Raw genomic sequence first — 22081 nt, forward strand, 5'->3', positions numbered from 1 at the left:
AAATATTAACCGTTTCATCCAGTTAACCTAAGTCTCGATATCCACTGGGTTTGGCAGCGATTCTGCATTTGTATTTGGCGGTTCGGTAGTATGGAAGGACGAGATATGCTCGTTTCGTCCGAATTGAATCTGCGACATCGTTTGAGGTGTCGACTGTTGCAAGTATACTCGACGGATATGGAGGATTGCATGACTGGTTAGAACAGAATGCAATACACGCTCGAATCTGCATGATGGGTAACCGTGATTAAGGTCAGGGCCGCTGTGCACCGAATATGGGGTTCGGCTCCACGTACTCGGCTAAGATTAAGATGCAATCAGGCTAGGGGTGTAAAGTAGGTCAGTTATCGCCTGGTATAGTGCTAAGGCGTGTCGACTTCAATGCTTACCGGAAGGGTGAGGGTGACGACCACATTGAACATCGAGGTTACTGGAGGAAATTCGGGGTTTAATAGAACGACAAACAGTGTTGAGTCGTAGTGTAACGGCTTACAGAATACCAACGCGTAGTATACAACGCCTAGCTTCGAGGTCAGTATGGAATTACGGGCGTGGGATGATTCACGTGGTGACTTACCATCTTGATATATGGTTTTAACGAGCTCCGATCTTCCACCCCTCCTGTCTAAGCAGAGAGAAAATGGTATCAGCTGAACTGGGAGATTGACGGAAGCTGCCGAACTTACATGCTGCCACTCCAGGAATGAGAATCATCACAAATGCACCTAGAAACAACCCATCGGGATTTATTTCACACAAAAGTAGATGAGCGACTCACCAGCGTCATACACGATCCACAACACCCAGACCAAGTATATCGGAATATGATTTCGACCGGCGATACTAGAACATCCGCGAAAATTAGGAAATGTGAGAGGCACGACTTGAGAATTGAATAAATATTCTGTGCAATTGGGAGGGGACTTTGGAAGACCTACATTCCACAGAGTTCATGAACTGTGCCAACACAAGAACAGCAGGCACCCAACAGGCGAGGAAGAACACGACAAGTCCTATGGCTACTGGGAAGCTCCCCTCCCAGACCGCCCAGACACGAAATGTTAAAACAACTGGAAACAAATTGAACAGCGTCCCAAAAGACGAATGCGCCACAGCTGAGCTTACCTTCAGACAGCCCAATGCCGACCGCGGATGACGCTGTGTGAACGTTCATCAGACTCCCCATTTATTAATGCACTGAAGGGTAGGACGAACCTCCGGCAATCTTGTAATACAAGGCACAATTGTGAATGCTCAAGTTCGCTCCGAAGTCATCTATGTATGGGGCGTCGGCGTTCCATTGAGACAAGCTCGGAAGGCACTTACAGTAAAGGGTCGCCCCCGCTTCGTCGAATAACGGGAGATAACGTTGCAGGATGTATAAAACAGTGAAGAATGACCATTTTCTTGTCCAAATGTGCTCAACCTCGAGCTGTAGATTGATAATTATATCATAGACGAGTAACGTGGTGTTGAAGACTGTAGTATGTAAGATTGAGAAGCAAAGATGATACTCCGACTTGGACGAACCCTGTAAATACTAAAGCCGTGTTAGTTTGGGCATTTGTAATTTTGAACAACTCACTCTAATGATCTGTTGACGGCCAAGCGCTTGAATCGTCACCTCGAATGTCGTCAAGGTTGCGGTTTTATCAGCCATCGTGAGAGGGAAGAGGTGAGAGGTGAATCAGGCAGTTGAGACCAACGATGGTAAACTATCTATACCAGATGCACTGGATTATTTTTGGCCGCAGACCTTCACCGTGACTAGGACTGGGTGTCCTGTTATTCGTTGGGCTTGAGCTTCGATATGATTACAATAGAGAGGTGTACGACGTATCATGATGGTCATAGAGTCACTGGAGCCTGATATCACAGTCATAAGTGGCCCGAATAGAACAAGGATGCGACGTTTGCGAGCTGTGTCAATGATTGAGAGGCGTCTGGAAGTGGGGCTGCGATCGAAAAGAAAGACTTACGACAGTCACAGGGTGACTTTCCGTGACTGCAGTGACGGCTTCCTGAACTGAGTTGCAGCCGGTAACGCCGTCAGATGACGCGGCCTGCCCACAACGCACGGAACAAAACGACGGACGCTTTTCTCTTCGTCGTTGGAGGGTTTGGTCGTACTTGATCATTTGAATTCTGTCTCCATTCCTCCAGCGTCCTCTGTCTTAGGTCGAAACACGGCGTCGTATCTATTGAAGTGAGTCATCAGTACAGCCAGCTGTGCCAGCCCCGCTCGTCTCGTCTCACAGCTGGAATGGAAGTGACAACGAGGAGGGAATGCCACTTTGTGACAACACGCTAATGCACCCACGTAACACTTCTGCTTCCGCACTCTAGCAAACCCGCAAGCGAGATAAGTAGGTGTGCTCAAATATTAACGTTAAGCCACTCGAGACCTGCATACAAGATCAACAAACAAATCCTCTCTCGATCTTCAAGGCACACAAATTATCGACATGTGCCGCCGAGTTGTTGATGAAATTCAAAGTCATTACTCCATGTCGCCAATCACCGCAATAGTCGAATGCGAACAGCGCAGAGTGGGAACTGCCTAACTCGTTCTACCAACCGAGTCAAAACAGGAAGAAAGGAAGAAAAAGACGTGAGGATAGGGAAGGTGTATCAAACTTTCGGATCGGATTGCAAGGCAAGGTAATGAGAACTCACTCTCTATGGTTTAACAAAACCAAATGTAACTTCATTTGAGGTTCTACTGGGGCTTTCTACAACCAACGGCTAATAACAAAACTATTCATAAAAAGTGATTCGATTCGATCACATCGCGTCCAAAATCAATCCTGAACGCGTCACTTTCCATACCGCACGCTGAAGAATACAGTCAGATACCACGTTTTAACCTTTATCAGAGTGACATCGAACTCACTAGCGGACCAAGCCGTGGGTGTTGGTGGCCCAGACGGGTTCGCCATTGGCATACACAACCAAGTTCCCGTCATCCTGACATACGAGCTTGCATGGGTGGCATTTGCCCCAGGTGTCGGTGGCAAACATCGCGGTACCATTGGATGTGTACCCACAGCAGTTTCCATCACCTTGCATCGCGACATAAGACGCGTGTTTTCCCTTGAATGACCAAAGCTCATTGCCATCACCGAGAAGCAAGAGGTCACCATTGTAGTCGACCTTAAACTCTACCCGTTTGTTGTCGGAGATGAGCGAGTAGCCACGACCGATAATGCCGTGCTCGGGAAGAGTGGATCCATAGGGATGAACGAAAGAAGGTGAGGGTGGCACTAAGCCGCAAGTGTCGGTGGCCCAGACAGGTCGATTGCCCTTCGCGTAGACGACCAAATTTCCGTCGTCCTGACAGACGAGGTTGTAGGGGTGGTTGCAGCCGTTGGTTAGGGTGGCCCACATCGCGGTACCATCAGACCTGTAACCGCAGCAGTTGCCGTCGCTTTGCATCGTCACCCAAGACGCGTTTTTGCCATCGCGGCACCAGAGGATCTTGCCATTGGCGATGAGCTGGAGGTTACCTTCGTCGGTAACCCTGAATTCTACGCGTCCACTTGTAGAGATGAGGGCGTAGCCACGACCGATGACGCCATGCTCGGGGAGGGTATTACCGTAGGGAGCAACGTAGCCAGACATGTTAACTGTAGATGAGAAACTGTAGAAAGCAGGTAGTTGGTGTACTGGAAAATTAGAGGACTTGTGCTTGCCCTTTTATAACCGTTGTTAGACCCTTTCTCGACACGGAGTCTGGTTTTTACGAACAAGGCGGATGCCTACACCTGTAGAAAGTGTTGAAAGTTCAATACGACATTCCGTGTCGATTGGAATCTTTTGGCATAGGTGCAAAGATGATCGATGACAGCGGATTCGTTGTCACGGTGGTGCGTTCTATTTCGGGGTTCGTAAATCCCCGGTTCACGTTTTGGGACTGTAACCTTGTCCATGTGTATGGTATGCGCTGGCCTACCTGAAGGGCATTTGGGTCACTTCAACTCTAAGACTGAATGTCGTCGGTGGGAAGTACACCAGCCTTAAGAATTGCGCCAGACTCGACCTTGCTTGCTGCCACTACTACCAAGTACAGCTTTGAAAGTTCAATACCGCATTCTGAAATAAGTGCTTGAGAAACAGCTCGTGTCTGTGACGAGCGGCGGTCGTTTGAAAGGTCAGCGACTCAGAGGTAGCTTTGGCAGTGTGTAGTATATCGAACCTTTGTGTCAGATTTGAATTCAGGGTTACATTTTCTTTACGAACAAGACGGGTGTAGAAGCCACCACCCCACATTTAAACAATGACGGATTTCGATACGTTGGAATGTTGATGATTCAATTAATGAGGTGAGAGCCTAGGGCGTGTTGAAGCGTGAACAAAAAGCGCTTTGATACTTATATGTGACATACTATATGATTGTCCCGAACAGTGTCATTGGGCATTGAAGTGGTCATAGTGGTGCGCGGAGATCAGGCTAGTGAAAAAGGAAAATGGGCGTCTGAATTGGTGATAATATCGAGTACTCCGTACCACGCCATCGGAATGATACCCAGGTTGTAGGTGCCGATAGGATCAAAGTCGCGTTGAAGGACTCGGAGGTGATTTACGGCGTTGGTCGGCGTTGTGTTGGATGGGATCTTTTGGGCATGTGGCCCGGGTGCAAAGAATTGATGAAGCTATGTGTCTTCCACTTCCGGGATTTGGAGATTTGGGACTAGGCAAACATCTTGATTCTTGCTTGCAGAGTGGTACCATTGAGTCTGATTGACATCTAAAGGTGTCATGAATACCCTGTATTACACGATGAGCCTGAGGGGGTACGTACACCAGGGAAAAGTAAAGGACAAATGCGAACGCTGGCACCTCCTCCCCATACACCGGGTCCGACCTGCTTCTGGGAAAGATCCCGCTTCTATCGCCAGGGTGAGCTTAAGCTATTGAGTCCCATCTTGCTTTCCTCAATTGCTTATCGTTTCAACCTCTCAACAATTCCCTATACGAAAGTCAACTGTCCGGGATGGTTTGTTGGCTTTCCCAAAAACTACTTTAAGGTCGCATAGAACATGGTAGGGGCTGAGCAAGGGCGAGAAGAGTGCTCCAGTCTGAGCCTGAAGGGAGATCGAATCGTAAGTAGAGAGATTTTTCTCTTCCGAAGAAGTTCCTCACTGTTCACGGAAATACTGAAAGACTTCCTGATTGAATTTGATGATGCAGCGACGCCCGCTACATACCGTAGAGATCTCCTTGTATCCAAGGAAAGAAAGACCCATCCCTATCGCAATAAGTAGATAACTACGAATTTTTTCAAGGTGCTTGCCTGTAGTAGCGCGTCGGGAACGACGAGGGAAACCGCGGGAAATAATTTCGTCTAATTTCGTCTAATACGTCATTTCTCTATTCGACCGCCATGTTGTCCAAAAATCCCGTATTTCGAGTAGCTCTACGAGGAGAAACCCTCCTTACCAGTCCCCGATGGAACAAAGGAACCGCGTTTACCAACAAAGAACGAAAAGAATTGGGTCTAACTGGCCGATTACCCCACAGAGTCAACACATTGGATGAACAATGTCAACGGGCTTACGATCAACTCCAGATGCACGAAAATGCGATACGAAAGAACACATTTTTGCAGAGCATGAAGGATCAGAACTGGGTGCTGTACTACAGTTTGATTTCGAGACATTTGCGGGAGTTGGTTCCGATTATCTACACGCCTACTGAGGTGCGTTTAGACATCTCATTTTGGCGTTTACAATGCTGACTTTGAGGACAGGCAGAGGCGATATCCAACTACTCTCATCTGTTCAGAAGAAGCGAAGGTCTTTATCTGACGATCTCGGATCAAGGTACGATGGAGGAAGATCTTTTGGAACAGACAAAAGGGCGGAATTTAGATTTGATTGTGTGCTCTGATGCTGAAGCCATCCTCGGAATTGGTGATCAAGGCGTTGGAGTATGTTTTTTTTGTCTCGACGTGGTTTGTCTCCAGAAAAGGGTTAATTTGGTTTATTCCTAGGGCATCGGCGTAAGTTCCCTCTCTAGAGCATACAGGCGTCGATTACCCACTGGCAACTTCACAGATATCAGCAGCCAAGTCTGTCATATACACGTGAGTCCGAATATAGAGCATCCCTAGTCCTAGCGTGTTTTTGAATGCTCTTCAGATTAATCGGTGGAATAGACCCCCACAAGTCTCTCCCAGTAGTGCTCGATGTCGGCACAGATAACGAACAGCTATTGAGCGATTCTCTCTATGTCGTATGCTATCTGTCTCCCGGGCCGTACATTTCTACGGGCTGCTTATAGGCTTTGTAGGGTTGGCCACATAAACGAGTTCGCGGAAAGGAATATGACGAGTTTATTGACAAGTACGTGGACAACCTCGTCATTTTCATCACGTCACGTTCGGGGTGTTGACCGCATCTACAGGTTTGTCGGGCTTGTCCGGAAACACTTCCCGAATAGCCTACTTCATTTCGAAGATTTTGGCGTCAAGAACGCCCATTCCATCCTTCAACGATATCGAGACGTCCATTCGGTTTTCAATGACGATATGTAAGCCGGTTCAACTCTCCGTCACTTACCTCTGTCATACATAACTTCTCAGTCAAGGAACAGGAGCCGTAACACTAGCATGCACAATGGCTGCCATCGGAGTCACGAAATCTAAACTTTCCGACCAGCGATTCGTCATTTACGGTGCTGGATCTGCAGGCTTGGGGATTGCAGTACAACTCCGGGATGCTATGGTTTCTACCGATAATGTCTCAGAGGAAGAAGCCAATCGCAAATTTTACCTGTTGGATAAACAGGGACTCATAAAACAGTCTTTACCTGACATTCGAGAAGACTTGAAACCGTTTGTCAGGCCTGATGAAGAATGGGACTCCGTGGCTAGGAATTCTTCGTCGGAGGGGGGGATTGGATTGTTGGATGTTGTGAAGCATATCAAACCGACGGTGTTGATTGGGTGTTCGACACATGGAGGGGCGTTTACGAAGGAGGTGGTGCAGAGTATGGCTGAAGGGTGTGAGAGGCCGATTATATTCCCGTTGTCGAATCCGAGTAACCTTGTGGAGGTGGATCCGAGAGATGCGAATGAGTGGACTGAGGGAAAGGCGTTGTTGGCTACTGGGAGTCCGTTTCCGCCTGCGAAGATGCCGAATGGGAAGGATTATATGTGAGTTTGTTCTCGCTTTGGTATTGACGTCTTCTTGACACTACCTTGACTTAGCATCGCGGAATGTAACAGTAAGCAGGCTTGTTCACTGTAAAGTTTCCTGGCTTCTGACTTCCTCTACCAGATGCTCTCATATATCCTGGCTTAGGCTTCGGCTCTATGATCAGCGAATCCAGGCGTATGACAGACACCATGATCATCGCTGGTGCCCGTCGTCTAGCTGCCCTTTCACCCGCACTCAAAGATCCCGATGCTGCACTTTTACCTGATTTCGGAGACGCCCCGGAGGTCAATTTCGAAGTTGGAGTGGCGGTGGCAGAGCAGGCCATCGAGGAAGGAGTTGCGAGTGTGAAGTGGAAGAAGGAGGAAGTCAGGGATCGGGCGAGAGAGAGGGTTTGGAAGCCTGTGTATGGGGAGTATGTGTTTGATGAAAATGGGCAGAAGTGAATTCCTCTTGGGTCTGCCAGTGCCTAGCAGTAGTAAGGACACCGAGACCGGGTCCAGCATGTGAAAGTATTCAAAGAAATATGTGAACTGTGGAGCACTTCATCCACTCCGAATCATCTTATTCTCGTATATTTTCACTGACCAGGTCATGTGAAAGTCCGGCTCAAAAGACTATGTGAAACTCATCGACCTCTACACGCCTGTTCAGTGGCGAATACGACTTATAATAAATCCCCATCGGTAAGGAGGGTTTGACTGCCAACACATGGCCTCCTCGTCGCCTTCACCTTCGCTGACCCTCCGTCGCGCGGAGTTGGCCGATGTTAAGGAAATGGCTACGATCTTTCCTCGTTCTTTCCACCCAAACTCTGAATATATGCGAACTGCGATACCTGATACGCCTATAGTGCAGACGTGGTGGGAAGCAGTACATTCCTACAGCGTATCGGCGCCTGATGTAGCTTTGTACGTCGTGACTGCCTCTAAACACAAAGAGGAAGGAGAACATAAGAAGGACAAGGAGGAGGAGGAGGAGGAGATTATTGCATTAGCTCGGTGGAGGTTCTCCTCTTCGACCTGGGATTCAGAGGTACCATGTGCTGAGATATCGAGAGTCTCTGAGTCTACGACTCTCAAACCGACAGGCGATCTATCCGCAGGCACATGGACTTTCCTCCCGCTCTCTCCGGACCATAACGAAGTGTTAAGTAAATCTTTCATTGGTTTCATGGCTTCCGCACGAAAAAACCACGTCTGTAACCGAGCTCATATCATCATCGAACTCGTTGCGTGTGCGCATGAGTTTAAAGGCCTTGGAGCTGGTAGGATTCTGGTTGAACAGTGTATTCGAGAGGCAGATCAGAGGGGTATGGAGGTTTTTGTAGAAACGAATGGACCGATTGGGAAGTTTTATGAGAAGTTTGGGTTTATGGAGAGGGAGAGGGTGGGGATGCCTGGGGGGATGGGGTATGAAGAGATTATTTTGGTGAGGCCGGTTTGGGGGAGGGCTGAGGATGGGGATTGAGGTAGTAAAGTATTCACGGTCCTGGGATTGGGGTGGTCCTTTATCGAAGGAAAACGGACTTGAAATTGTCTGCGCGTGGGAGACGGGTGTTTTCGAGTATGTATAATCTTCAATATGACGTTCTCGCCCTTAGGACTCACGCTAATCATATGAGCGGTGCTGCTGGCAATAGTAACTTGCCAACGCTGGCCTCACTAGTCATGGTATCCACTGAATGATAACTTGTAAATCCTCGGCTTATTTCGATCAAGCAAACGATCAATATTTCTATAAAGATTAACGTTGAATTGATAACGTCGGCCGTTTAGATAGCGTGGACTTCCCTGGCAGATCATCAATGCCAAATGGTTCCTTACCTGTGGGAGATGAGCGGGTTCTCATTCACTTTCGAAGTCCTGCTGAAAGTAAAGGTCAGCACGTGCATGGAATCTCGACTCGAAATCTACTTGCCCAAAGCGCAAATTTCAAAAGAATTTCGGAGCTATTGAAGCGTGTCACCCTGTTTCAAGTCAATTTCAAGCCGGGTCAACTTTTTGAGCGAGTCTGTATGTGTACGTCAGCTATGAAGACCGAAATCTACACGGCCTCCGAAGTTGGTCGGGTACTGGACTTCGTATGGCTTTGGTTTCTGTCCTGTAATCGGCCGCGGTTACTGGTCTTTAACAAGTCATAACCTTTCCAGAGAAGAAGTCACAAAGAAAGTGACTGACTGAAGATGATGAATACAATGGTCTACAATTGCATCGGATGCAGGCAGGGTAGTTGAAGGCTGTTACTTGCGCTGTTCAGGGTGTTCCGGGACCGGTGAAACCGTTGTAGTCTCAGTCGGTCCTGCGGGATGAGCTGGCAAAGCAATGGCAAAGTACCCGCTATGAACGTCGTGAAACCTGGTTGGCTGAGGAACAAACCGTATACTATAGCCACGTGGCTCCCCGAAATAGAATGGTAAATCGCAAGAAACCGCCGGTGGGAATGCCGTCCACAGGCTATCTGCTTTCGGCTATCGGGCGGGCAAACAAAACTGGGTCATCGCCCTACTTTGGCCGTTGACCTCCATTGCTCACTGCCAGGCTGTTCCTCCACCAAAGTATCTCTTCCAGCGACCACCACGGCTCATTTTCCACACGTTCTTCTTCAACTCCTCGGGTATTGTAGAATTTACCTGGAGGAGCATCACAATTCAACAACAGGCACTCGGTTCAACGACATTGTACAACCATATTGCGGTGATTCGACACACAGGTCCGTTTTCTAGTCTTACAGTCGAGATCAACTCAAACCGTGCTGAAATCGGTGATCAGAACCATCCACCTTTTTTCCAGGTCTTTATATCCTCCCGAAGACCCAAGTCGAAATTTTGTTTCGTCTCTGACGCTGGAAAAAATCCGAGTCTCGTCCTCGTACGACCCACAATTCTACCCTAGAATGTCAAATTTGGGACTTGGATACATTCACCAAGACTCGGTGTCGACGGCTAGGTTTAGTCAGGAACATAGCTCGCCGTCAGACGATACTGCGGCTCCGAAACATGGCACACGACCACCAATATCACCCCTTGGTAGCTGCAAAGTCCCCATAAACGAAGCCGGTATTTCGCCCAGGTCCGATTACGACGTCGAGGACGGAAACAACAGCGCGAGACCTCCACCAGCACCCTCAATATCCTGCGCCAAACCTCCTTTCACTCTTTCTTTACCGTCCAATAAACAACGAAGGAGGAGAGGTTGCTTGAAGCAACCTTCCCCATTATCTTCACCTTCGTTTTCTTCCCCAGATGCTTCGCCTGCGTTGAACTATGCCACCTTTTATCACACTCTAGGTGGCCCTGGATGTAGTCCGCCGATCGGATCGGATGGTAGTCGAAGTAAGGGAAGCAGTGGTTCATCGACGCCCAAGAAAACTGTTTCTTGGTGTAGTCAAGAGCAGACAGGACTTGGCTATCTGGAAAATGTTTATCCGGTCGACGACTGGGACAGAACTCCAATGGAACCTGTCAGGACACCGTTGAGTTACAAGTACGCAACTCACGAGTATTCCTTGTACTTCAACTGATTATGATCCATTTGACAGAGACATTCTTGAACTGAAAGCAATACAGCGAACCCTACCCCACGCACAACAACTTCCAGATCCATTCACTGGGAAGCCGGCGAACCAATACCTTTCCAATGTCCCCATCGGACTCCTGCCCCTTCTCCCTGATACCGCTCCCCACACTCCCTCGAGCACTCCCAATATTTCCCCAAGCTCTAGTACCGGCGTAACCCCCAATGGTTCAGGTAGTACCACCCCCTTGAACATCAGCCCACGGGGTTCACAACACGGCACTCCCGAGCAATCTGCCCAGCCTTCTCCCCGTGAAAGCCCTCGTGGCTCACCTCTCCCTAGCCCTGTTCGCAGCCCGGATCGCAGTCCTGAACGTGGCAGTTCTTCTTCACCTCCCATTCATGCCCATTCTCCGAAAATATCCTCACCGCTCGCCCCTCCCCATCCTCCATCAGGCGCAATGAACGCTGAGGGAAATACCAACATGCTCGCTCCACCTACTCCCCGGCCCAGAACGAAGCCAACATTCCATTTCAATTTTGTGCCGTTGCTCGATACTCCTGCAACGTCCCCTACATCTGTCAAGCCTACATCTCCATCGAACGCGCTGGACTCAATCCCACAAGCGCTCAACGCTGCTTTGGGTAATCTCTGCAATCGTAACACCCTCAATCAGAATGATGATGAAGATTCTCCACCTCCCACACCCGCTTTGACCATCACCTCGTTGGGTTGTGATAGTTGTAGCGAGGTTGACACGGAGCTGAGCGATATTGGCGAGGATATGCCATTTGGTGTCATGTTCAGGAAGGATGCTGATGGCTCTTACGATTCTTACTCGAGGTGGAGGGGCAGGCCACTTGAAAAAGAAGATTCTAAGAACAAAAAGAAGACGAAGAAAAATGTTATTTATATCAATGGGGAGGAAATCGATTTAGATGGGAATGCTAGCGAAGAAGACGAGGAGGACGAGCAATCCTGCGCAAGTTCAACCTGCGCTGTCGAGCATCATGAGGCCTGTTCAACGAGTGTCATTTATATCAACGGAGAGGCTTGTACCCTGGACGAGACGATGGATATACCTTCGGAACCGAAGACATCTTCATCTCGTAACCTATCTCCTCCGTCTCGACGATCAAGAACGCCTTCCCCGGAGCCTGAGAGGAAACCACGTTCACATGTTCCGATCTCACCTTTCCATCGTGCCCACCCGAATTTCGCAAGAATGCCTTCGCCGGAGAAGAGCTCACGCTCTTATTCACCGATTTCGCCGTTCCATCGGGCACATCCTAACCTTCAATTGAGGTCGTTTTCTCGTTCTCCTACCCGGGATTGAAGGTTTTTTTCAGTTATGTTATATTGTACTATCCGTATATATCCCCCCCCCCCCCCCACACGCACCCCCTTTTTTATTACTGAGTATTACGGATATTACTTATCGCACAATTTATCTGTAGGATACGGCTCATGGCGAATCAACCGCATTCTTGCATTTCGCATATTTACTCACCCCCTTCATAACTCTCGTTTACACCTCCCCCCCCCCCCCTCGAGCATTTTGCATTTTTTGGCATTTCAAATTTTCAACCGTCGGTCGACTTCCCCCCCTCTCCACACACATGAAATGCATATAGTACTTAGTTGCCCATTCACGAATCACAATTGCATCTTATCCATTTATTCAAGGTTCGATTAGTTTATATTTGTTATACATAAGTGTTGTTTCTGTTTTTGTATAGAGTTGGAATCGTCTTTAATCTTTTTCTTTTTCTTCTTTTTCTTCTTCGTCTTGGTCGTTTGGAGGTGAGAGAGAGGGAATGATTAATGAACTCTTTTGGATTTACGATTCAAGAGACCTCGGCGACCTTCCGATTCATCCTACTCTAGATCGCCCCAATCCGTGCGATCTCATAGAATGCTGTTGTCGATTTTCCCGTGATCGTGATATCGAGAACTTCTTCCGAGCTGTCTGAAGATTGTTCAAATGCCAATTTTTACTATAGCAGGATGTTTGTAAGTCGACGATATTAATAGCAGGACGGTCTTTCGTCGGATTGGATCACACACTCGGATGATTCTTGTTCGAGCTTTCGCCGCTGGTCCGGCGAAGATCCTATCTAATAATACCTGATAATAGCTTATCAGAAACTAGTTAGTGCACTCTAAAACTTGCCACCAATGTCGATCTCAGTCATCGACTTTGAGTACAAAGTCCCTAGCCTGCACTCTGAGGCCTGAGGTGCAGGCTTCAAAAGACGCTCGGTTGTTCGATGAAACTTGCATGCAGGTTGGCAAGTATATAAAGTGTATCATTATTTATAGTTATTGCACTATTTTGGGCTCAGGAGAATCACCGACGACATATTTGGGGGTTAGAAACGAAAACTAAACTTGGTCGGTGTGGTCATGATTGCGGTACGTTTCGAACCCGTCCAAAGACAGAAATAGCCCCCCGTTGCTATATGTAGTAGCAGAAAATGTAAATTTAACTTGATCCGGTTAAATTTAGAGCGTGTGATATTGATATTCGCTGGCTTTGGCCATCCTCGCAATCGATTATTAGGGCTGCTAAATGTAACCGTACACTGTACGGTAGACGGGCCCCGTACCGTACCCGTACTCGATCCTGGCAAGGACCTGGTACGGTACCGTAGACGGGCATAGTACGGGCGTAGTACAGTTCAAGCTGTAACTCATAAAAAACAGAGTGTTGCAAGCACCCGTGACGCTGTGTGCCGCCGCCCTGTCGCATATGGCCCTACTTATTGAGGATAGGGCTCAGTGGTTTATATCAATTTAAATTCCTAATAATAATAATAATATAATATCAATATTCCTCCAGAACAGGTGAATTAGTAGTGAAATACACAACACTATTTTACCTCAGTTTCTGATGGTCAGCAAGTTCAATGAAAAGAATTAAACAAAGATTGGATAATAGGCATTTTGAAAGTATAGTTACTCACTAATTTTCGGATGGAGTGACAGCCGACTTCTCGCTATTGCCTACCCGTGCGCTGGTGACTGCACGGCAAGGCGGGCCGAATCACCTACTTCATCACCTACCGTATACCGTACCATGGCCATACTATGGGCTGTACCGTAACCGTAAGGCGCTCCACCAACCTCAACATACGGGCCGTATAGATACTGCCGTCACCCGTACATAACCATACAAATGTACGGGCGTACCCGTAGTATGGTACGTTTAGCAGCCCTATCGATTATATGCTTTGCAGTTCGGTATGGAAAGATGAGATGTGCTCATTTGGTCCGAATCAAATCTGTGACATTGTTTGAGTCGTCGGATGGTGCAAGTATACTTGATGGATATGGAGGATGACATCAGCATTTGGGCACTTTGATGGTGTGGTTGCCCTGGGTTTTTGCAGATTTTTGGATGGCCACACAACCGCACCACCTGACAATTCCACAATCCTCATATATAAATTGTACATTAGTCGAAATTTTATTTATACATCAGTTCAAAATCTGCCAAAAGGATGAATTAAAATAGCTACTATAATTTAGAATGGTTTTATGGTGAGTGGTGAAGTTTAATGGTAGCAAAATGGTAGAGATTTTGGGTGGTCAGACAGGTCCATCAATCGATTGCAAATAAACAGACTGGGGTTGCTGATGGTGTGGTTGTCAGTTGTTCTGGGTTTTCTTGGGTTGCACAACCCAAGAAAACCTGCGGCAATCAAAGTGCCAAAATACTGATGATTGTGTGACTGGTTAGAAGGGTATGCAGTATATGCTGAAATCTGTGTGATGGGTAACCATGATTTAGGGACTCTGTGTGCCAAATATGGGGTTCAATGATTCTACGCACAATGATAAGAGATAGACAAGGTCAGGGCCCAGGGGTGTAAAGTAGGTCAGTTACCGGCTGGTATGTTACTGACACATGTTTGCTTACTGGAAGAGAGAGCATGACGGCCACATTGAACATCAAGACAACTGGAGAAATCAGGGTTCCATAGAACGACAAACAGTGCTGAGTTGTGGTGTAATGGCTTACTGTCACAAACTCGCCGTACTCTGAGTACTCCTCCATAGTACTTCACGTGCTATCACGGCTCCTCACATCCTCACGCTTGATTGTTTTGATCTTTGCGATCATCCTCCCTTCAATCCCTTCGGCTCCTCACCATTGAGCACTCTGTCCGACTTGTGATCGCCGTAGACCATCGTAGATAGGGAGGCCCCTGACCCCTCAACTCCTTACCCCTTAAGTAGTGTAGTATATAAGTACTCCAAGTGTACAGTAGAACTTCACTCTTGTCTGGTCAATCCTACCTAGGAGTCATTCCTTTTCCCCCTTCAATTGTCAGCTTGTCTCACCCAAGGATCGACTCCTGACACATTGGGGGACTCCTCAGTTTTGACCACAAGTTAAATATAGGAAAGACATTAACAAAGAAGACTGAACTAACAGCAAGAAATGCCACATACATAACAACACAGAAGTGACAATTGCCTGCATCAGTAAACAATACTTGCTGGCTTGTCAAAAATTTTTTTTTGTTTTTTTTCAACTTTTTCCCCACCAAAAATATAAGAAAGTTGATAAGCTATGTCATGTTCCTGACCACCCCATTTAGTTATAAATTCCCACAAAATCTACCATAAAAGGTAGCACCCTGTCCACTGTATGGCATCACAGAGGAGAGCTGTTGGATACAGATATGGCACCATATAACCATAACCAGCAGACCATATATATACGGTTACGGCGTGCAGGCATAAGTGGCATATCTTGGTTAGTATAATTAAGGCATGACATGACATTATAACAGCATGTGTAATACCCAAAAACAGAATGTGTAAAAATGGCGTTGATTGCCAACCAATCAGAAGGCTCGTACTATAAAATTTTTTTAGTGGGTGCATGGATAAAGAACAAATTCTCATAAACTCAACTCGTAATATGACTTACACAGGCGATAAAACATCTATAAAAATTAGGAAATGGGAGAGTCATGTCAGGACGGTGAACCGCCTATGCATATGCTGGGCCTCGAGCCCTGACGCTGAGGATAGCATAAGCCTAAAACAACCCAACACCCACATAGGGCGTACTCCGAGGGGTACCAAACCCTGGTACTCCAATAATGCGACTTAGTTGACTATGCTACAAGGTTCTTTTTGCACTTTAAACAGTGCTACGGAGCGATATTTATTGTATTAAGGACTAGAGTGAGCCCAAATTGCTAGTTAAAGCTAGTGCTGCTAGTAGAATGTGCCGTAGGTGCAGCTAGACCAGTTAGAGAGAGCCATAGATCGTGTCAGAAAACTGTATGACCGTTCAAAATCTGTAGAACACTATGAGCAGAGGACTTAAGTGGTAATTCACCGAGTTCTACTCTCTACATTCTACTATGCACTGGCATATCAAGGGATTGTACTATTAGGAGACTTGTAGTCTTCACAGAACCGTTTGTAGCAGAACTTAATGGAGTCAAAAGACCTTCATACTAGGAGTACCTACTTCTACGGGGGATTTAGTTGACAAGAAATCGGACATAGGACCACGCAGACTAGGAGAAATTTGATATGACCATAGATTGAGTCCCGATCTGAGGAAAAGACAAAAAGACATGATACAGATCCCAGATCACAGATAGAGTACCTAGGAACCAGGCAGGAATGAACAACGGATCTCGGAGTCCGTGCTGTTCATGTGCTACGGCGATTCGGAACTCTGGATCCATAGGCTGGAACTACTTGGACACACAAAGTCCATATGATTTGATAACGTCGAAATGCAGGATAAGGTCCATAGGCAGGAAATACCATATGGTATGCCTATATAGGTCCATTCTACATGCTGAAACAAGAATGAAGAACGAGAATTGGTCCAAAACATATGATGCGAATACAGAAAAGTTCCGTAGACAAGATTCTGCACATGTAACGGTCCTGTTACATCCATGCCGGACCGATCCAGACCGACATGTCACAATCACTTTCATTCTATTTTTACTTACTCCACTTACCTTAATCTCCGTACTACCCATTAAAGCCTAGACTATTGGCTTGGGAGTCGGCGGTCCGAATGTGTATCTGACTATTGGATCCGTCTCAGACCTTGTACATTCTATCCTATATAAGATGTACAACTTAGTAGTTACATTCTTTAGAATTAAACTCGACTCTGGTTTTCCAGTGACCTGGTCTAAGGCAGCTCGACTCAGGGAGCTGTTGTCCAATAACTTCGGCTACTGTCAAGACTCCGTCATTCTCTTCAACCTCCTTCACTCTCCTCGTCGCTCTCTGACACTCTCCGATCGACTCTGTTTCTTTCCTCTCTTCATCTTAGATCATTCCTCTTGTAGTATATCCTTCAGTACATATCTTATATCTTACCTTATCATTTCCCCCTTCGGTTCCGTTCGGTTCCGAGTCATTCCACACGTCCTTAACAGTAGGTTAATTCTTTTTCTTGAGTCGAAATGTCGTTCACTCCGGACGACGTCTCTGATCAGTTCAAGATCTTCGATTCTATGTTTCCTTCCCATCCTACTCCGATTACGACCCATGTCGGGTCTCATCTTCGTATATCCCATCTTCAAGTTCCCAGTTCTTCACGAAGGGTCAGTAGCGTTTATGCTTCTGATTCCAATGACCCATACAATACTTTACTATCTCCAAGCAAACTCCAAGGTACTGTCAATCGTCCCCGACGCTCTTCCAGCAATCGCAGCTCCAACCAACGCACCCTCCGACAATCTCCGATCATCTCCGAAATGCACATTGAGGAGGTTCCGGAGACACTGAGGAGGAATAAAGGCAAGGGTAGAGCAGATAGCGACGAGGATGACTCTTTTGACAATGTTACTGACCCCGACGAGGATCTGTCGGATCCTCTGACCGGTGGCTCAGGAGGTGGTTCAGGAGGCGGTGGTCCTCCTGGTGGTGGTGGAGGTGGTGGTCATGGTCCGCCACAAGGCGGCAGAGCCGAGGGTTTCTTTTCGGCTTATGCTACCTACCTCACCACTCACAATCTTCTGCTTCAGCAAATGCTACGCGAAAAAGCAAAACCGAAGAAAGGTGCCAAACTGAAGGACCCCAAAACCTTCAACAGCTCCGACCCCACCAAACTCAAAAACTTCCTCACTGGTCTACAACTCCAGTTCAATTATTTCTCCGAATCCTTCATCGACTCCGCTTCCAAAGTCAACTACGGACTTTCCTTCCTCCGTGGTATAGCTCTCGACTACTTTGAACCTGATTTGTTAGGTAGCGAGTTTTCCGAGCTGGATCCACCAGCTTGGATGGTTAGCTACAGAGCTTGGGTAGAACTCCAAACTAACTTTGGTCAAGTGGATGCCGCCAGAGAAGCGGCAGATAAGTTGGATTACTTGGTTATGCGGTCGAACGAGAAAATCGCGCCGTATATTACTAAATTCAACGACATCGCAGCTAAAATTGGTTATAGCGACTCCACTCTTCAGCATGCCTTTTACAAAGGTCTTCCTGAACGTCTAAAGGACGGAGTTAGTAACATCACTGGCGGGAAGCTGGCGTTGTATCATCCTCTCAAAGTGGCCGCTAAAGCCGTAGATCTTCGCTATTGGCAGTGCGAGGCTGAAAAATCCTGAGCTAATCGCCAGTCCAACTCCAATTCCAATTCCAGCTCTACTCCAAAACAATCCTCTTCCTCTACCTCTACTTCCAACAATAACTCCTCTTCCTCTTCGCAATCCAAGTCCAAGCCGAAAGGCAAAGGACAGACCTCGAACTCTTCCACTTCCAATGCTTCCACTTCGGCCTCCACCGCTCCCCATCTCCCCTTTGGCTGATGGACAGACCGAACGTGCTAACCAAACTTTAGAACAGTACATCCGAATCTACTGCAATTATCAGCAGGACAATTGGGACAAACTTCTTCCCTTAGCAGAGTTCACGTATAACAACGCTCTGAATGCTTCCACCGGCATCTCTCCTTTCTTTGCCAACAAGGGTTATCATCCAAACATCACTGTCCATCCAGAATGCGATATCGCATCTGAACGGGCCCGTGAGTTTGTTGTCGATCTAGACGAATTACATTCTATGCTTCGTGACGAGTTAACAGCAGCTCAGAAACGCTACAAGGAACAGAAGGACAAAAAGCTTATACTGCATCCTGAATGGAAGATCGGAGACCGAGTCATGGTGACAGCCAAAAACATCAAATTGACTCGGCCAACCAAGAAGTTTTCGGAGAAGTATCTTGGTCCTTTTGAAATCATAGCTCAACCATCCACAGTTGCTTACACTCTTCGGCTTCTGACAGAACTCCGCTCTATTCATCCCGTCTTTCACGTCTCTCAACTAGAATCTATCCTTCCTAATCCTATCCCTAATCATGTCCAGGACCTGCCCGGACCCGTTATCGTCGAAGACTCTGAAGATCATTACGAGGTCTCGGAGATACTCGATTCCAAAATTGACCAACGGTTCCGATGCAAGCTGCAGTACTATGTACGGTGGTTAGGATATGAAGGTACTGACGAAGAATACTCCTGGATCCCGGCCGATAACTTCCAGGCCAATGAGATCATTACAGAATTTTACGCTAAGTACCATAATAGACCGGGTCCTTCCAGATCCGTATGATCCTTATTTCACTCTTTTCACTCTGTTCAAATTCAAGAAACTTTTACAAATACTAAGGCCCAAGTGGCCGTTTCAGTCCATACTATATACATTTTTTTCTCTCTCTACCTATTAAGGTCTGACATCGGCCGCTTCCGTTCCTTATGCTTCTACCTCCATCTCATCTCCATCTTTTTCCCCTTCGGCTCCCTTAGGATCCGCTTCTTCTTCCTCTTCCTCTTCCTCTATTGCCTTTTTCTTCCCTTTCTTCTTTTCACTCTGTTCCACTTCTACTTCATCTTCTTCACCTGTCGCATGCTTCCGTTTCGGAACCCGCTTCGGTACTTCAACAGCTTCCAATTGAAGTTTTTTCTTTGTCCCCACTTGGCCCCGAACCAACTTCCGTAGCAACGCGTTGTTTTCCTCCGCTAACTCGTTGCTTCTCCGCATCTCCTCCAAAATCTCTTCTAAGACACTGTCCCTATCCTGGACAGTCAGAGCCGAACGACCACCCGAAGTCAAGGAACACTTGACTTTCGACTTCCTACACTCGGTACAAGCATGACCAAGCTTGGAAGTCGCCGGGACTGAACAGTCGAGCTCTTTCAAAGAGCAATGATCACAAACTAAGGAAAGGTCAGACAGGTGTTGAAGAACAGAAACAAAAAGACTTACCTTTTGGAGCCGCGATAATCCGACCCCCTTCTGCCTCTTTCACTACTCATTTCTTTTTGCCTCCATCCATATAATTTCCGATCAGCCATTTTGCCCGATCTTTTCCTTCCTCCACTCCGAGTTCATACGCGTCGAAAGGAGTCATTAATTTCAACTATCCAAAGGGTTAGTAAGTACTAAATTAACAACAAAAAGAACTTACATTTTTGGACAACTCTTCTTCCATCTGCGCTTCCTCATTTCTTTGTCCTACCCCGGACCCGCTCGCGTCCATCGATCTCCTCTCTTCGTCCTCCTGTCGGACCCGTTTGGCTTCATCTCGCTTCCATTTCGCCAACTTCTCCCTATGCTCAGCCTGCTCGATATCCCACGCTTCCTGCTCCTGAGCCGACTTCACTTCCTTCTTGTACTCCTCATCCTCAAAAACCGTCTTTTCCCACTCCCACTCATCCAACTCCTCCTGCGCCGCTCGGATCTGACTCTTTTCGTCTCACACCATTTTTGCCCACTCCATATCGGAAACTCGGCTGGGGGACTTGGACGCATCGAAGGGCTCGACCCTGATCGGACGTGGCTTGTCGAATGGTCTTCGTTTGTTAAGGGTGGGTCGAGGCGTTAGGAGGGGAAGGAACTCGGTGGGGACTGCACTCATGATGGTGAAGGAAGGAGGTTAAGGGGGAATGGACTTAGAAATTTTCATGGTACGCTTTATATATCCTTTTCTTATTTGTCTCCCTTTGCCTCTCGGCAATCACTCAATCGTTTTCAACTTAGAAAATCACGTTCATGGGACTCCACACAGATCTGATTCACTTCAATTTTTTTTTTTTTTTTTCGAAATTCCACCTTACTATACTTACATTGGTTTCCATCTCGGAAAGGTTCTTGAGGGCAAGAACCTTAAGAGGGGGATACTGTTACATCCATGCCGGACCGATCTGGACCGATGTGTCACAATCACTTTCATTCTATTTTTACTTACTCCACTTACCTTAATCTCCGTACTACCCATTAAAGCCTAGACTATTGGCTTGGGAGTCGGCGGTCCGAATGCGTATCTGACTATTGGATCCGTCTCGGACCTTGTACATTCTATCCTATATAAGATGTACAACTTAGTAGTTACATTCTTTAGAATTAAACTCGACTCTGGTTTCCCAGTGACCTGGTCTAAGGCAGCTTGACTCAGGGAGCCGTTGTCCAATAACTTCGGCTACTGTCAAGACTCTGTCATTCTCTTCAACCTCCTTCACTCTCCTCGTCGCTCTCCGACACACTCCGATCGACTCTGTTTCTTTCCTCTCTTCATCTTAGATCATTCCTCTTGTAGTATATCCTTCAGTACATATCTTATATCTTATCTTATCATTTCCCCCTTCGGTTCCGTTCAGTTCCAAGTCATTCCGCATGTCCTTAACAGGTCCCTAGCGATAAGACTCCGCATGGATTTGTAGCTATGGCACATTATTTTTAGAGATGAAACAAGTAGAGATAGGATTACAAAGCTAGCGTAGAAGTAGTATAAAAGCAGCTCATGTATCCGTAGATAAAAAAAGTACTACCTGTGCGTAGGAAAGTCCTGAGTGGGTTGCCCGTGAGTAACTGCTCTTGACACCAATAGAGAGATTTGCCCTGTCTTTGTGCAGTGAAATGATAAGATTTGATTTGAACTATACGAGACCATCGAGGTCAAACTAGAGAACTATCCATCCATAGGCCGCCGAGGTCTTGATTACTGTTTCGTGATCCGTCGAGGGTCTTAGCGTTCGTGTCTGCCGAGGACTTAGTTTTCGTGTCCGTCGAGGGCAATAGTCTCCAATCGTTCGAATTAGTCTTACCATAGACGAAATTCATAGTCCCACTTAGTCCACTGGACAATAAACAGAGCCCCTAGAAACCCTAGAAACCCCATAGCTGTGGTGTTTTACACTTGCAGTTACACATTGATTTCATAAGAGCTTCATACGATATTGAGACTGTGATCTTGTGTGTAACCTTTGCCAAGCAGTCCACCCTTGCAATCTTTCCTGGTGTGTAGAGTTATTGATAGACTTTACACGGAGGTTTACTAGTTTTTGAGTTGATTTGGTGTTGGTGCTACTCCTGTAGCTCTGATATTAGGTTGACTCTTGAGTGGTATACTTCGC

At 46.9% G+C, this 22081-nt stretch overlaps 5 protein-coding genes across 5 annotated transcripts; 3 read left to right on the forward strand and 2 right to left on the reverse strand.

Moving 5' to 3' along the window:
- Window positions 1–27: 27 nt before the first annotated feature.
- E1B28_001893 (uncharacterized protein) lies at window positions 28–1990 on the reverse strand (the record flags this gene model as incomplete). The annotated part of the gene is made up of 12 exons (XM_043147869.1): window positions 1586–1990; window positions 1327–1540; window positions 1216–1275; window positions 1126–1158; window positions 939–1070; window positions 779–883; window positions 687–725; window positions 578–625; window positions 494–520; window positions 390–430; window positions 297–322; window positions 28–226 (listed from the first exon to the last, which is right to left on the reverse strand). The coding sequence occupies exons 1-12, from the start codon at window positions 1658–1660 to the stop codon at window positions 28–30; spliced, it is 999 nt and encodes a 332-aa protein (XP_043016583.1). The 5' UTR covers window positions 1661–1990.
- Window positions 1991–2816: 826 nt separating this feature from the next.
- On the reverse strand, window positions 2817–3621 carry E1B28_001894 (uncharacterized protein; the record flags this gene model as incomplete). Its single annotated transcript, XM_043147870.1, has 2 exons — window positions 2817–2835; window positions 2894–3621. 2 exons carry the CDS (start codon window positions 3619–3621, stop codon window positions 2817–2819), a joined length of 747 nt encoding a protein of 248 aa, XP_043016584.1.
- Window positions 3622–5326: 1705 nt separating this feature from the next.
- Window positions 5327–7829, forward strand: E1B28_001895 (uncharacterized protein). The gene is made up of 10 exons (XM_043147871.1): window positions 5327–5698; window positions 5750–5929; window positions 5993–6001; window positions 6057–6085; window positions 6141–6234; window positions 6292–6344; window positions 6406–6531; window positions 6584–7156; window positions 7211–7227; window positions 7281–7829. The coding sequence occupies exons 1-10, from the start codon at window positions 5384–5386 to the stop codon at window positions 7601–7603; spliced, it is 1719 nt and encodes a 572-aa protein (XP_043016585.1). The 5' UTR covers window positions 5327–5383; the 3' UTR covers window positions 7604–7829.
- Window positions 7830–7868: 39 nt separating this feature from the next.
- E1B28_001896 (uncharacterized protein) lies at window positions 7869–8627 on the forward strand (the record flags this gene model as incomplete). The annotated part of the gene is made up of 1 exon (XM_043147872.1): window positions 7869–8627. The coding sequence occupies one exon, from the start codon at window positions 7869–7871 to the stop codon at window positions 8625–8627; it is 759 nt and encodes a 252-aa protein (XP_043016586.1).
- A 1000-nt stretch (window positions 8628–9627) lies between these two features.
- On the forward strand, window positions 9628–12368 carry E1B28_001897 (uncharacterized protein). The gene is made up of 3 exons (XM_043147873.1): window positions 9628–9869; window positions 9929–10642; window positions 10698–12368. Exons 2-3 carry the CDS (start codon window positions 10053–10055, stop codon window positions 12007–12009), a joined length of 1902 nt encoding a protein of 633 aa, XP_043016587.1. The 5' UTR covers window positions 9628–9869; window positions 9929–10052; the 3' UTR covers window positions 12010–12368.
- The last annotated feature ends 9713 nt before the right edge of the window (window positions 12369–22081 follow it).

This window comes from Marasmius oreades, chromosome 1, assembly GCF_018924745.1.
Source record: "Marasmius oreades isolate 03SP1 chromosome 1, whole genome shotgun sequence".
Classification (NCBI taxonomy): domain Eukaryota; kingdom Fungi; phylum Basidiomycota; class Agaricomycetes; order Agaricales; family Marasmiaceae; genus Marasmius; species Marasmius oreades.

Excerpts from the sequence above, each read along its gene's own strand:
- E1B28_001897 (XM_043147873.1), top strand. The coding sequence starts at position 10,053 with ATGTCAAATTTGGGACTTGGATACATTCACCAAGACTCGGTGTCGACG. Across the intron at positions 10,643-10,697 it reads AGGACACCGTTGAGTTACAA|AGACATTCTTGAACTGAAAG; the intron begins GTACGCAACTCA and ends TCCATTTGACAG.
- E1B28_001895 (XM_043147871.1), top strand. The coding sequence starts at position 5,384 with ATGTTGTCCAAAAATCCCGTATTTCGAGTAGCTCTACGAGGAGAAACC. Across the intron at positions 5,699-5,749 it reads TTATCTACACGCCTACTGAG|GCAGAGGCGATATCCAACTA; the intron begins GTGCGTTTAGAC and ends CTTTGAGGACAG. Across the intron at positions 6,235-6,291 it reads TGAGCGATTCTCTCTATGTC|GGTTGGCCACATAAACGAGT; the intron begins GTATGCTATCTG and ends TAGGCTTTGTAG.